Raw genomic sequence first — 15,742 nt, forward strand, 5'->3', positions numbered from 1 at the left:
AAATATTCATTATTCTGGAGTAAATTACTGCTCGTCCTACTCTTTGAGAGAACGGTCTTGTCACGTGGTTTCTTAAAAAATCACAGTAGTTTGTGATTCAAGGACACGGGCGTTTTGTTCAATAATTTTGCAGCGATTGATACTTCAGATTTTTAAAATGTACACCAGAAGCCAAACCTTTCGTTTATTAGATTGAAAAGTTCATACTTTTTTGCAGACAAAAACACTGATATTCTTCTCGGGCCGTCACGCGCCCCCTCGAGGAAAGACTTTTATTAACAGAAAATAGTATTAGCTAGTGCCGCCCAATATAATTTCGTGTCTATGAACCATGAACTTCTCTTGTTTGTAGGTTTCAAGAGACGCTTGGATGCTTGTTTTGAACTGTCAGAAGATAAAATTGTCCATTTTATTTTAGTATTTTAGCTTCTTAAAATGTTAGAAAACAAACAAACAAAAAACATTTTATTTGAAGGTAATCATTTATTTTGAGCTTCAGTGCTCTGAGGTTGTTTTTTTGAACAAAAAAAATAAATCCTAAATAAAAACAAACAAATCTAAAAACCAAGTCTTCAGAATCTGTTCATATATTGAAATTGCATATTGAAGTTGACTCATGAGTCATGAATGCCATTATATTTGAGGGCAGGAAGGCATTTAATGTAATATAAAATTGTACCAATATATATTTATGTTTTACAATTGTTAAAATGGTATGAATCCCATGCTGTAAAGTCATGTCTTGGTCAAAAAATTTATTATTTTGAATAAAGAAAATGAAACCTGTTTCTAAGACCATTATTTACTTATTTATTTTAAGTACAGCTGTATGTTTACATCACATTATTTGAATGTACTGAATATAATTGACACTGACTAAATTTTAAAAATGTTTCCATGATCATTAAGTGCATCACATCATTAAAAATGAGATTTGTAATGGGAAAAAAAAAGACTTTAAATAAAAGTAATGAGAATTGTAAGGATATGTACTTAATTGTCAGGGGTAAATTAAGTACATATCCTTACAATTCTCATTACTTTTATTTAAAGTCTTTTTTTTCCCATTACAAATCTATATATATACCTGTGGTCTTAGGGTGAAATATGACTTTTCTTCATGAGATTCACTCAAAATGACTATTTCTCTTGGCAGCAGTCCCGGAAGATTGTGCAGGACACTCAGATACTTTGAGAAATGCTGTATGAGGCAAATGACCACTTCAAAGCCTCATCAAACCATGATGATCAAGAGGTTAGAAAAACATTTCATCACTTTCCAATCCCCACTGAGCATTATTAACTTCAATTAAAAAAACAGAAATTATCGCAAGTAAGTTCTGCGTCATGTTTGCATGAATCAAAACTTTCCCCTGAACAGCAGCTGATAATGCAGAGAAAAAAAAAAAAAAAAAAGAGGATGTCCCAGCAGTCGGAAAGAAGCACCAGCAGCCCTTTATTTTGAAGCTCAGTCCTCACGTGGGTTATGAGATCTTCTCGTAGAACAGGAGGTAGGCTTGGGAACTCTGCACTTTGGCCTCCGGAACCGGATGGACGCTGCTGTCGCTGACGTGGAACCATGATCCTTTACTGGCCTCAGCGTTACCTGCGACAAGAGGAATATTAGAACATCATAATAATAATGTCACTGGGTTTCCAGCTAAATGCAATAGTGATTCAAACATTATTGCATGTTCATATATAAAGCTCATTGAAATCTCGGACTCAACAGCGCTTATACTCACAACCAGCAGCTGAACCGTTTTCTACGTAATTGTGCGTGGAGGGTCGTGATTTAACGTAGGCCGTGTAGTGTCCGGACCGCATGGTGCCGCTGTGCTCCACTATGCCATAAAGACTATACAGCACTCGCGTTTCTCCCTCCTTCACACCCTAAAAACACAAACAGGGTTTGATGCACTGCTCATATGAAAAAAATATGGTTTACTGACTGGTTACTGACATTCTTCTAAATATCTTCCTTTCTGTTCAGCAGAAGAAAGAAATTCATACAGGTTTGAAACAACATGAAGGTGAGTATATGATGACAGAATTTTCATTTTAAAGTGAACTATTCCTTTAATCGTAAAAAAGATCACAATCTCGATTCAAACACCCACACGATCTCATTCCTACAGGACAATGATTCAGCCATGTCTATTAAACCTTTGACAAGTGGCCTGTGATCACAGCGAACATTCAAATCTGCGTTGGCGCTGCCGCTGAGCCAGAGAGAGCAGTTGTCATGCGCAGGTATGACACAGTTTCACAAACAGTCTTTTCAACATCACAGTTTGAGTTGTCAAAAAGTACCGACTACCAAGTTGGTACTGAAATTTAAGTTGAACAGATTCTTAAACACCTCTGATTGGCCATTGTGTTGACGCACTCAACATATATGTCTGTGATTGGCCATTGTGTTCACGCACTCAACATATATGTCTGTGATTGGCCATTGTGTTCACGCGCTCAACATATATGTCTGTGACAATGGCCAATCAGAGGTTAAGAATCCATTCAACAGCGCTCAAAATGCTAGAGGGAAGTGCTGATATTGCCACATTTTTCAAATTTCAGTACTTTTGACAAGAGTACAAATCACAGTATAATTATTTCCAAAAATTATTTGCATGAAATCTGCATTATGCAACAAAAAAAAGGAAAAAAAAGAAAGATGCCGGTCTGTGTGCGCGATTACACAAACCTGGAAGACCATCTGAACGTAAGCAGTAGACTTGTATAGAAAGGAACATTTTAAATCAATGAATTGTGAATAATTTCTGGTCATTGTGAGAATATCTGTAATCAATAGAAAAGTAACTATAGTCTGATTACAAGTATTTTAAAATGTAAAATAATTAATTGCAAGTACTACATTTTTGGAATCTGATTACATGTAATCAGTTACTACCCAGTTACACCATTAGGTAGTTTTAAGTTAATGTTAAAAATGTATTTGTCACTGAATCATTCTTTCAAGATTCAAAAAAACGTACTCATCTTGTAATGAAACAGGTGACATCTTTATGAGTGAGTCTTTGAATCATTCGTTCAAACTGAATAATAAAAAAAAAAATAATATTCAAATTAAATATTTTTTAGAAAGACTGTAGCAGTTAACATTGCTAGAGGTTCATTGTCAGAACCTCTAGTAAATTATTATTTTGTTTAGTTATCCATTCAGAATCGTTGGAGAACCATGATCTCAATTTTAAACACTCAATTCTCAATTAATCCAGAAATGATCATTTGCTCACCTTGCAGTTTAAAGAGCAGAAAGGAGCAAGATCCAGGATCTGAGGAAACTGCACATGTCTGTTCACCTTACAAACGCTGTATCCAACCTACAGGCGAACAAATGACAAAACAAGGGTCTAAATGGAGATTCCTTTGAGTGTATCAGTGTGGTGAGGTCTGGGACAGGAGGAACCAGGTGTTTTACCTGCTGGAATCTCTTCAGGTGAAGTGTGAGCACTGCTGGAGGATGAGAGATCAGCATCTGCTTCAGTGCATCTCTGTAAACAGCTTTCTTACCACCTGAATCGTGACAAAAATCAGTTTAGACACACTGCTGTCACAATTGAGCTTTATGATAAACTAAGTTTTGTGTTCAATAACAAACAAAAAAAGGTTTATCTTAGGTAAGGAGATCCAAAAAAACTAGAGTGTCAAACACAGGTAAACAATGTGCCATTCTTATTTATGATCCATCTATCTATCTATCTATCTATCTATAAATACTCTAATATATATATATGTATATATTATGTGTATATAACTTGTGATAAATGCTGTAATAAATAACTTGTGATAATGCTGTGTGATAAAACACATTTTATAGTGGCCTTTTATTGTGGCCAGCCTAAGGCACACCTGTGCAATAATCATACTGTCTAATCAGCATCTTGATATGTCACACCTGTGAGGTGGATGGATTATCACTGCAAAGGAAAAGTGCTCACTAACATAGATTTAGACAGATTTGAGAGTGTGGACATAGAAAAAGTCTTAGATCTTTGAGTTCAGCTCATGAAAAATGGGGGCAAAAACAAAAGTGTTGCGTTTATAATTTTGTTCAGGTATTATATAAATATTGTAAAAGGTGAGCACAGTACCATCAGAGGCTTTATGTCCAGGCTGCCGTTTTGTACAGGTAAAACACATCAGTCTGTTGTTCTCGGTGAGATGTTCCACCTCAGTGAACTGATACAGACAGGACTCCACCGAACACTCCTTCTTCTCTGGCGCCTCCCTGGTGGTCAGTGCGTGAAAGGCGAGCTCAGGATCCTGATTCACCACAGTGTATTCTTTAACGTCAACCGAGTCATCATCTCCATTCTCCATTTCACCTTCTGAAGCTGTTTTTAGTGACATAATATTCAGTTCTTTGACTAACTGATCCTCTTCAGCACAAAGCTGGTCAGCACCGTCCTCCTCCTCAATTTCATTCACCTCTTCCACTTTGTCTCCCTCCATAGACACATCTTCAGAGGTCTGGTCTTCGGATAAGGCAGTGAAGCGGTTCTTGCCAGCAGTAGCATGTTCTTGCTCGGGTTCCTCATCATCTTCATCCTCATTTTGTGATTGTGCGGAAGGTTTCTCAAGGATCAAATCCTCCTGGCTGTTTTTAACCGGTTCCACATCAGCACTGCCATTTTCTGAAACACTGTGAACGGAGCCGTCCGCTGGATCGGTGCTGCTAGCTGTGCTCTGATTGGGCAGAGGTTCCAGAGTGACTTTACTGCCCAGTTTCTGCTGTCGTCTCTGAGTCTATGGATACAAAAGCCAACAAATAAGCGTATCGCAGATGGTCGGTATTCTACTTGATACTGTGAAAAATAAGTCACTGGAACATGATGTGTAAAACATGTAGGGAGAAAAAAAACATATATATACATACATATACATACATATATATACATATATTACCACATGGTACAAGCTGATTGACCTCTACTGATCCTGCAGCCAATGAGATAGCTTGTTTAACATTTAAATAGTCTGGTTCATTGTTTGCTGTAAGCTAAGTTCCTCTGAAACCCTCCACCTCCCCCAGCTCCACCTGCCTAGATCTGCTATGGGATTTATGCTTGTCTCTTTATGCATCAGCAGCATATCTTACATGCTCACAGTAACATGTCTGTGTATCTATTGGCAGTAGCAAGTTTATATTTGCTCTGCAGCAGCAGCAATAATCAACAGCAGAAGCAGCGAAGCAGATCTAATCTGACGAAACCAAATTACATTAACATTGCCCTATTCAATAACATGCTTAAACTATTTCAAGAGTTGTCATGATTGAGATATTTAATTGAAATGTTGACACCGTGTCTTTACCTTGGCTTGTTTCTTGGCCTGTTTCTTGGCTTTCTTCTGCTGGTACTTGCTTCCTGTTCCTGTAGGCATGTCTTCATTCCCATTGGCCAGAGATGTAGTGCTGTCTTGATCTCCATCGTCACTGACGCTGCTGCGATACTGAGCAACTTTCTTCTGATTCTTCTTCCTGTAGGCCTGGAGGAGAGACTCAAATCAGTTCACGTCCCCAGAACATGCTCACGCTTTACAACAGCAACTATGAGCATTTTGCCAGAAGGAAGAGCCAAAGTGTTTGAGGGATAAAGCAGTTAAATGAATCTTACCTCATCAGCTACAGGAAGAGACAGATCCAGAAACATCTCTGTCACCAGAGACACAGTTCTGCACTCTTTACACATCACCGTGCTGCTCATCTCTCCACCAAACACTCGGTCCACAAAGTTCTTGGGTGCACCGTTTTTCTCATACTCTGGTGAAAACGATGCAACAGAAAGTCAAAGTTAAAATTTAATAATACTCATGTTATGATAAACAAGCTTTGGGTTTAATCTTGCCTTAAAATGCTTTGCTGATTTCAACCTGCTCTGTATTGTTACAATGTCAGTAATTTATGTAAATGAACAATGTTTACTCGTTCTCCATGTTACCTGGACTGATAAATTCACATTTATTTGTCAGCAAAAGTCCACCGGATAGTGCAAAATGTGTCATCCGGCTGACTATTGACAGGCCTTTCATGAAAACTACAGATGATAATTCTGCATTTTTGTATCCCCGCCCACAGACAGTCGGATCAACAGAGTTTATTAACCGAATAGTTATTGTAAGAGTAGGTTTATCAATGAAAACTCTATTTTGTCTACTCTTTAAACAGCATTATGGTGAAAGTGGAACACTATGGCTGTTTGTAATCATCCAGTTTGAAATGCTGACTACAACATTGACTAAAAGTTTGCTAAGAAGTATTTCCTAGTAAAGCAAGGCAATATTTGACTCTGTTCAAGCGTATCCATAGCAGACTGGTGGGAGTGGCCTTGGACTGCAACATGCCCAGTGCATTATGGGTGTTGAAGTTTTCCTACCTATTTGGCAAAGGGGAATGACAACAGCCTTTTTTCTCTGTTTTCTCAAGTCAGATAGCACCGATTTCAAAACTTTTATCGACCTTCTACTGCATTGGCAGCCGAGTTTTATTGAAAGCCCATTTTGCCAGCGGAGAAGCACCCCTTTAATCATTCCATTATAATATAGAATTTGTCATTCTGGTAATCTGATCTGGTACCTTTAGTAACCTTCTTCGTCTGCTCGGCCTCTAAGCTTTTGCCAGAGTTTTTCAAAGCCCCCAGAATTCCAGAATTTACTCTCTGAAAAATACAGAAAATAAACAAACAGGACACGGTTACACTAAAATGTCTCAAACATTCCTTAATGATCAATGGCAAAATCAATGGCAAAGGGACACCAGCAGACACGAGTTCATCTGGTCTGTGTTCATGTGCTGTTAGAGGTTTATACTTTCACTTCTTCTGCCCGCATGCCGTCCAGAAGGTACCGCAGCAGCTCCTGACTGTCCTGCTGCTGAAAGCCTTTAAAGCGTGGAGCTCTGTGTACAACAAATAATGGAATCATTAAAAGATTGCGATCTCGATTCAACGACAACGATTCGCCTGTGTCTTTTAAACCTTTTACAAAATCACACCGGAACATTCAAATCTGCGTTGGCGCTTCCGCTGAGCCAGAGAGAGCAGTTGTCATAAGCAAGTATGAAACAGCTTCACAAACAGTCTTTTCAACATCACAGTATCATTATTTCTGTTATAATAATATCACAAGTACTGGGATAAAAGTTAATATTTTGGATATAAACACTGATGTCTTCGGAAGAGATCAAAATAGAGGAAATCCGTGTTTGAAAGTTACTTGGTGCTTCTAATAACGATTGTATTGACAATTGGTTGTGGAAAAAAACGTACGTGTCATTGAATCAATCATTCATGAGATTGGTTCACAAATGCTGATTCATCCAGTAATGAAACAAAGTCTTTATGAGGGTCATTCAAACCTGCAGATATTAAGATTTTGTCAGAACCTCTAAGAAAAATTACATGTTATTTTTTTTTAGTTGTCTATTCAGAATCCTGGGAGAATCGTAATCTCTATTTAAAAAAATAAATGGTGGTTCATAATTTATCCAGAATTGTTGTCTCTTATGCTCATCAAGGCTGCATTAATTTGTTTAAAAATACAGTAAAAACAGTAATACTGTGAAATATTGTTTAAAATAACTATTTTCAATTTTAATATATTGCAAAATGTAATTATTCCTGTGATCAAAGCTGAACATAACAGATCAGAGTTTCTCACGATCATCAAGACTAAACTATCAAACGAGACACACACATACATGTATACATATATATATACATAAATATACATATATACAGCTGTGCTAGGAACATGTTTGTGCTGCTACTTACTTTTTACACACTTGTGTGAAGAGTTCTTTAGGGGTCACAACACCTTTCTTGGTATCCTGGACTTCATTAAGTAACTGACACATAGCCAGTGTGAGTGACCCGGGTCTTTCCAGCTGGATCTGAAGAGGTTCCTGAAAACATGATGTGAAAATATGCTGTTAGATGAAGATTTATGCATAAACTGAACATAATGAGGGTCAGCATTAGTACCAGCTCAGATGATGGTGTGATGGTGAAGCAGCTCTTCTCATCTGAAATCTGGCTCAGCAGTTCTCGCAAAAACTGCGTCTGTGATAAATTCTGAGAGGGAGACGAGAACATCAGGGTTTGCAGAGCTGGTTTACATGCAGCAATGTGTAGCCTGACTCTGTACCTGCACGACTGCATTGAAGAAACACGTGTTGCCCAGATTACTGAGACCCCTGACACACACGACACCAGAGCTTCCTGCCGCCGCCGCCTTCTGCCTTTTGGGACTGTCATCGTGTTTAGAGTTGCTCTTCTTGTTCTCCTTGTTCTCTTTCTCTTCATCCGGTGTTTGCTCTGCAGGTTTCTCTTCCTTCTTACATTCTGCAGGCAAATTTATGCTTTTTTTTTTTTAAATGAAACCATGTGCTTTTAGTAAACAAATTTCAAAATAGCCAAAATAAAGTGTCTAAAATATATAGGTTTCAAATATTACATAGTATATTCTGTTAAAGTCCTCCTGTAGTCAATCATTTTATCCCTTAAAACTCACCTTTGATCACCAAAATGACATATTTAAACTTTTTTTTCCCCTTGAAATACACATATATGCGGTTCTATACGCAAATTAGCCCCGCCTCCACTCACTCACACCAGCTCAGAGATCCACTCGTTGATCTGATTGGTTACAAGGTAGTTTGTGACGTCAGAAACACCAGCGATTTCAAACACGTTTTTGAGACTGTCTTTGGTTCACTGCAGTTTTAAAGGTGCTCTAAGCGATCCCGGGAGTCGAAACCTCTTGTTGACATTCGAATTGTTGTCAAACAAAACGGAGGCTAGCTAGACCCTGCCTCCTCCTCATCCCGTCTCCTCCCTCCTCCCCTTCCTTCCGTCATAAAGGAAAGTCAAAGTAGTCACAAACAAAGTTAAGTTTTACTGATACTTCATTCCATGTGTAATGTCGCCAAGTTAGATAAAGGGTTTTATATATTGCAGAACAGAATGCAGAAAAAGAGAAACATTATCTTAAAATCGTTTCGCCACCTGAGGTTACTATAGCTCCCATACAGGACGCAATAATAACAAGATAACGTTAGCTTCGCGTTTCCCAGTGAGCATAAACAGCGGCGGCGGCGTAAACAAATTTAGTCAAAGTTGTCAATAGCCTATAAATAAACATTCAAATTCAGAACAAACAGTGGATGAAAACAATCATTCACACAAATTGTCGCCCTACTGTGAATTTGCTTGATCATTTACAATAGAGATTGATCGCTAGCTGCTAGAAACATAACGTTATATGTTGAATTCACCAAAGTTAACGCTGACTGCATAGTTCTAGCTAACGTTACATGTTACATGTGTAAATACATGTTTGTTTAAAAAAACATATTGGTCAACTGCTGCTGATGTTAAATAAGTGGACGTGGCTCTGAAAACTGTCTGGCACCTACTTTTGTTGCAGGTGCTCTTGCCAGGATCCGTCGGCACTTGTTTTCTTATGTTTGTGATCAGCTGTGCCAGCTGACCCGTGCTGGAATACTGAACTTCTTCATCACAGATGTAACACCTTGACGGCACATCAAGCAGAAGGAAAGAGGTCTGAACACACAAACCCTGCCACACTTCAGTGAGGATGAGGATGTGTGTGTGACTTACCATACGCTCCAGACGTCCAGGCTGAGCACTAAACAGTGTGGCTCGGATCGAGGCGTCTCGTAGTGCTTGATCGCGTGCTGATTCTCCAATCTCCCGCAGCCCTGACGAGGATCACAACATAGTGTTTAAGTGTGGCTGGCCAATAGCAACATGTCATAACTAAGTCACCTGATCACTTACTCTGTGGCCGCATTTCAGGCACATCCACACAGGTGGACTTTCTCTTTCAATTTCATCCTCCGAGATCTGGTCTTCAACAGGCTTGTTCGGCTCACAGTCTTGGCACGAGCTCAGATTTAGACCGGCTTTCTTCAGGAAGCTGTTATCTATTCCTTTGCGGATGTGAGTGCAGGAAACCCCTTACAAAGCAACAGGAGAATCATGTTAAGAGGTTTCATGATTAAAATCACTTAATTTACAGCCAGCTGTCACACATGTACCTGGTGTCTCAGTGCTAGGACTTCTGTCTTTCCCCTTCTTTTTACCCATTTTGGTTTATAGAGGAGCACCTGGGAGGGGTTTTAATACATGCATATTAACAGAACATACAGTCATATCAGTACATCATAATCATTTTATATTAACACAAACACCAGTGATTCACTGATGTGATGATGGTCGTTTATGAGTGTGTCAGCAAACACAGATCTCTGATACAAAAACGTTTTGAGAAAAGTAACAGTCGCATCAATTTAAAGATCAAGTCACGAGGAATAAGTCATGAATGTTTCCGTTTAAACCACTGAAAATACAAATAAACCGCGACAGCTGTTATTTTCAGATGAAAAAAACATGACACAAACAGTTTAAGTAAACTTACGAGGCCAGCAAAGTCATTTAAAAATATGTAAACGGAATTACATCCATCCAAATTTCCGTATTTAAATCATTTGTAGCGAAATAAACCGCATGAAAACACCAGTGTAAAGCATGTTGTTCAGCGGCTGCTTAGAGTATTTCCGGGTGACGCTCGACGCCGCTGAGGTTCATTTCAAAATAAGAGTCTGACTGAAACAATAAATTAAGAAATGACAAGGACACGCATTTCTCGTCTTTCCTTGTCAAGACGGAACCATCACCTAGTGACTACACATTTTATAGAGGACAATAAACAAATATACATATACAAACCGAGGCTTTTCTGTGATTGAACACCACGTGATCTGTTTGTTCCAAAATCCAAAAGGAAAGTGAATGTAAACAAAACAGGAGCCAAAGATGTGTCTTCTATTAAATAAAATAAAACACATAACAGTGTTTTGCATTACAAGCTACAACACAATAAAAAGAAGAACATATTCTGATATCTTGGAAATGGCTTAAAAACTTGTCAAAATTGCACCCACATGCCGGAATTAGAAATATTAATATATGAACAAAATTTGGAATATACATAGTATATATATATATATATAGTATACAGTACTAAATTGTTTCTAATGACACTGAAAGTTATACCTTCTACAAAAAATAAATAAAAATAAAAAACCCATTTGCATTTACAAAATGAAAAATGAATCTCTAGTACCTAGTCTCTCCATTCAGTCTCTAAAAAGTGATTTGATTCTAAAAGAGTCAGAGCTGTTGTTCCAAACAGCTGTATTATGTTGAGTAAAGTTGGTCATACAAGAACTTACAGTGTGTAAAAACCTAAATAAAAACTAGATCAGTTTTGTGAAGAGAAAAATCACACCACAAAACAAAATCAATACCACCATTTTTGAAAATTTCCCCATGAACACAAAACCAAAGACTGCCAGTTTACAGAAAGATAACTTGAACGAGTTGAATGAAAAAAAAAGGGGTTTTCCCCGAAGATTAGAAGGCCAGATTGGACAGATGGCTGCAAATACATATTTCCATATTTCGACAAATACTGTTTACTAAATTGGAGTATTTGGCGAAATATGGAAATATGTATTTGCAGCCATCTGTCCAATCTAGCCTTGCAATCATCTAATCTTCAGAAGAAAACATTTTTTAAATTTTTTTTTCATTCAACTCCTTCACGTTTTCCCTAGATGTTTAACACTAGATTAAATTAAGGACACATGGCAGTCAGAAGCCATTCATTCACATTTATCCAGGCATGAACCAGAACAGGAGCTTTAGAAGAAGAATAAACAAACCTGTGAAGAGCTTTTGGAATCTGATCACATATTTATTCTAATTAATTATATTTTTTCTTCATTTTTATAAAGCAGTTGACACATTGAGCTTTATCGTTAAAGTGAGCAGTTTAGGAAATAATTAATACCCTCTATCAGAATGATTCCTGTTCATTTTCACTGAAAGAATTACCTCGTTTTAATATGTGTGGAATTAAGCATGAGCAACTGTCTCATCACTGCTTTTTGTTGTTGGCTTCAGAAATGCTTTCCATCAAGAGGAATAATGTAGAAATTAGTTACTAACTGTGTTCAAAGGCAGGAGGGAAAATAAAAATAAAAATAAAAAACAGTAAAAGAATGTGAAGATTTAGGTGGAAACCTACATAACTATACAAAATAGGTAAATAATAATAATATTTTACAGAAAAGAAAAAAAAAATTCAGTGAAATTATTTGCATAAGCTTTGTCTCCCTCTGCTTGTAGACACATTTACAGCATCTATCTCTTGTGTAGCAGGCTCTTGTTTTCTCAAAGTAAAACTTGTAAAAACTCTTCCTATTAAAGTAAAAACAAAATGCTAAAAATGCTACATTGATAAAGGAATCACATTCTCCCTTTATTTGTACCATTAAATATCCGTTAGGCACTTTATTTCCACTTATCGAATATTGTCTAATTTTTTATTTAAAATCAACGTCTCTCTGGAGCTAATAATGGGAAATGGGAGAAAAACAATTTCGGAAAAAGGCGGATTTTGAACTTGGGTCAAAAGTTAACGCCACTCGTCTTACTCAACGCCACTAATGCTGTTGTCAGCGGGATTTCGTTTGTAGTTTTGTCTGGCTCAATCAGACAATGGTGGGCAGAGTTAGTGTAAATAACAACAGTCAACAAGGCGGGCTATTTGCACTTGGTGTAATTAGACACTCTGTTATAGGAAACAACGCTATCAGTATTGCACAATAAATCTATTTTTACACTGTCAATGGCTTGTTGCTTAAATGTGAGTGTTTAACTTTTGTCACTTTGTTTTCATTTTTTGCCATGTATATTGAGTTAACACTATCTACATTGTTTCAAATTTGATACAGTTCAAAGTATCTATTTTCAGCACTCATTTTAATGGGCCTTACATATAAAAGAAACTGGCTCTTCAGTCTCTGTAGCAGCTCCTTATTCACCCTCAGCTGATCCTGAGGAAACTAGATTGACGTCCAAATACTGAGAGTCTTACAATAAAACACACACAGTCACAAATGGAGTATGAGAAATTGTTGCTAATAGACTAATAACAGCAAATGAAAGACAACTCTCTCTTAATCACTTACACACAGAGACACTGTAAGAGAAGAAAATATTCATATATTCATTGATCAGTCACATATAGAATTAAACTCTTATTAAACACAATTTAAAATGCAAAGACTAAAGTGGAGCTAAATTATCTTATATTCTTGAGTTACACACGTACAGTATGAGGCGTGTTACTGAATTTGGACTAATTTAGAAGTTTTAAATAAAAATGTACTATGTACTATAATTTGAATCATCCCTCAGATCAGAGAGCAACTTTACTCCTGAATTCCCTACACAGCAAAAACAAACTAGCTGATTCAACTTAAAATAATTTGTAACCTGGCTGCATTAAAATGTTGTATATCGTTTATTCTCAGACAGATCCAGTACTCGAAGCTGTGAGGGGTTTGATCTCAGAGCTGAAGCCAGAGCAACACAGCCTTCATCTGTGATATCACAATGTCTCAACCTGTAGAGAACTAAGACACAATGTGAATTGTAATTCAGGTGTTTGTAGTTTGTTATTCACTTTGTTCTCAGAGCAGATACTCACCTCACGCTCATTACTGATCTCTCCACTGTGATGTAGAGCTCTGTGTAGATCTCATTCAGTGGAGTCTGGTTTCCCTGCTTTGCTGTTCCTTAATACAGACACTGAAACTTCATTGAAACTTCAACTGCATCAGTTTGATCTAAATGTGTTGAAGACCCGTCGCTCCTGATAGACACACATCTGGACTCTGGTTCTGATCTCTTCTGATGAACTGAACTATAACAAAGAGATTAAAGTTGATTCTTTTAATTGCTGTATTTAACAAATTACATAATAATTTATGACTAAAACACTCACTTTAAAGAGTGCTTTATGATTTTTCATTTACACAGCGTTATTACAAAAATTGTATTTTTGAGTATTTTCACAGATCTGTCTCTATGTGAGCAGCTCTGTATGCGGTAAAACATGGGATACTAAATAATACCTATAAACAATGTACAACAATTTCACATATTTTGTATAGGCCACAATACTACAGATATAACTCTAATATGCAAAAATGCCATACTATAAAACATATTTTAATGTAAATGTAATACCTGAGATCAGTCTGTATATCTCCACTCTTAAAATCTAATGACTGATCCATAGACTCGTCACTCTTCATTGACACACAGCTGAACTCTGATTCTGCTAAACTTATTATATAATATATTATCACTAATATATTGTGGTGAACACGTGGAAACTGTATCAATAACAGTGCATGTATACAATGCATATGTTACCGGCAAAGTGTGTAATCTGGCATGCTATAGAATGCCTAGGTAATGTATTTTTGGCAAAAAACATCAGGAATTCTATACATTGCATAGGCATTCTATACAATACCGGGATTTCACACTTTGCCGGCAACATATGCATTAGCCAAGCTCTAGCGTGAATGATCTGATGTAACATAAACGTTGGTAAAACAAATATTTCCTCAAAGTAGTGAGAACGACAGACAATCTGCATTAATAGACACAGTTATAGGTAATCGTGGCCCACAACTGATTAGCAGAAGTATTTCAGTAAGACAGTGATAACGTGAGTTAGCCAGTTAGCAGGACACCTACACAATATAAAACTCAAAACTAAGTTTTTTTGAACACCTTCTTTCGAAGGCAAGCAGTTTGTGAATCCTGCATTGAACTCCGAGATTTGAGAAGTAGTCGTCAGTGAAATAAAGGGAACACAGCAAAAGTTTAGGATTATACTGCTGTGATATCGTGGTAAAGATGAACTTTAACCACTGATTCTTCACATGCTCGTCCTTGGGCAGTGAAAAAAAAAACTGGCTTTACCTTCACATTGTAGAGCATAGCGTCTTCTCGACATGATGCTATCCAGTATCCACAGGAATCAGCTGCTGGTTTGAGATTCAAGTTTTCCCTGGTGTCTGCGTGCAATAAGTGGGTGGACAATATGCTAATGTTTCGTCTTTACATCACAATGAAACGACTTATGACTCGTTTGAAAAACAATTCATTTAATTGACTCAGAGTCGACTCTTACTTTTGAAAGACAATAACTTTATATACGGTGCACTTTCAGATTTAAAACTTTGCAGGATGTTTTCATTCACTTAGAGCTATGTTACACACTACATGAAAGGTCATTTTCAAAAATCCATAATAGGGGCCCTGTAGGATCTCTGGGTCTCTGGATGTTTGTATGTCATCCATGATGAAGCTGAACGGTTGAAATCTGAATTTGTCCTCCAACACTGACTCTGGATGGAAATGACAAACAAACACAAAGGCTGTGTCCGAAATCACCCCCTATACCCTTAAATAGGGCACTATTTTAGGGAACAGCCATTTTGCTCGAAACCATAGTGGACATTATTGAGTGCACTCATTCATACATCCCACAATACACTGCAATAACAAGTGTACAACCGATGTACGCTCAACGGCTAGAAAATACCCATAATGCACTCTGTGACGGTCGTGCCGAATGAATTCCTGCGTCTGACCTGAAGATGGCGCTCACAGCTGAATCATCCATTTATCCAGCCATTTTCAGTGTAATATCATACAGATATAAATTCCTTTTTAATTGACTATTAAATTGTTTAATTAAGGTTTATACATAGTTTCCATGACAGAGTTCAGGATAAATCTTTTCATTACTACTGGAGCTGTCAGTTTGC

At 37.3% G+C, this 15,742-nt stretch overlaps 1 protein-coding gene across 1 annotated transcript; it reads right to left on the reverse strand.

The window, feature by feature from the left end:
• Positions 1 to 786: 786 nt before the first annotated feature.
• usp16 (ubiquitin specific peptidase 16) lies at positions 787 to 10,629 on the reverse strand. Its single transcript, XM_084127580.1, has 17 exons — positions 10,462 to 10,629; positions 10,082 to 10,150; positions 9,822 to 10,000; positions 9,642 to 9,742; positions 9,437 to 9,552; positions 8,167 to 8,363; positions 8,004 to 8,093; positions 7,794 to 7,924; positions 6,832 to 6,919; positions 6,599 to 6,680; positions 5,640 to 5,785; positions 5,338 to 5,511; positions 4,116 to 4,770; positions 3,443 to 3,537; positions 3,258 to 3,344; positions 1,746 to 1,893; positions 787 to 1,606 (listed from the first exon to the last, which is right to left on the reverse strand). The coding sequence occupies exons 2-17, from the start codon at positions 10,128 to 10,130 to the stop codon at positions 1,485 to 1,487; spliced, it is 2,460 nt and encodes an 819-aa protein (XP_083983706.1). The 5' UTR covers positions 10,131 to 10,150; positions 10,462 to 10,629; the 3' UTR covers positions 787 to 1,484.
• Positions 10,630 to 15,742: the final 5,113 nt, after the last annotated feature.

This window comes from Abramis brama (genome assembly GCF_963993115.1).
Source record: "Abramis brama genome assembly, chromosome: 10".
Taxonomy (NCBI): Eukaryota; Metazoa; Chordata; class Actinopteri; order Cypriniformes; family Leuciscidae; genus Abramis; species Abramis brama.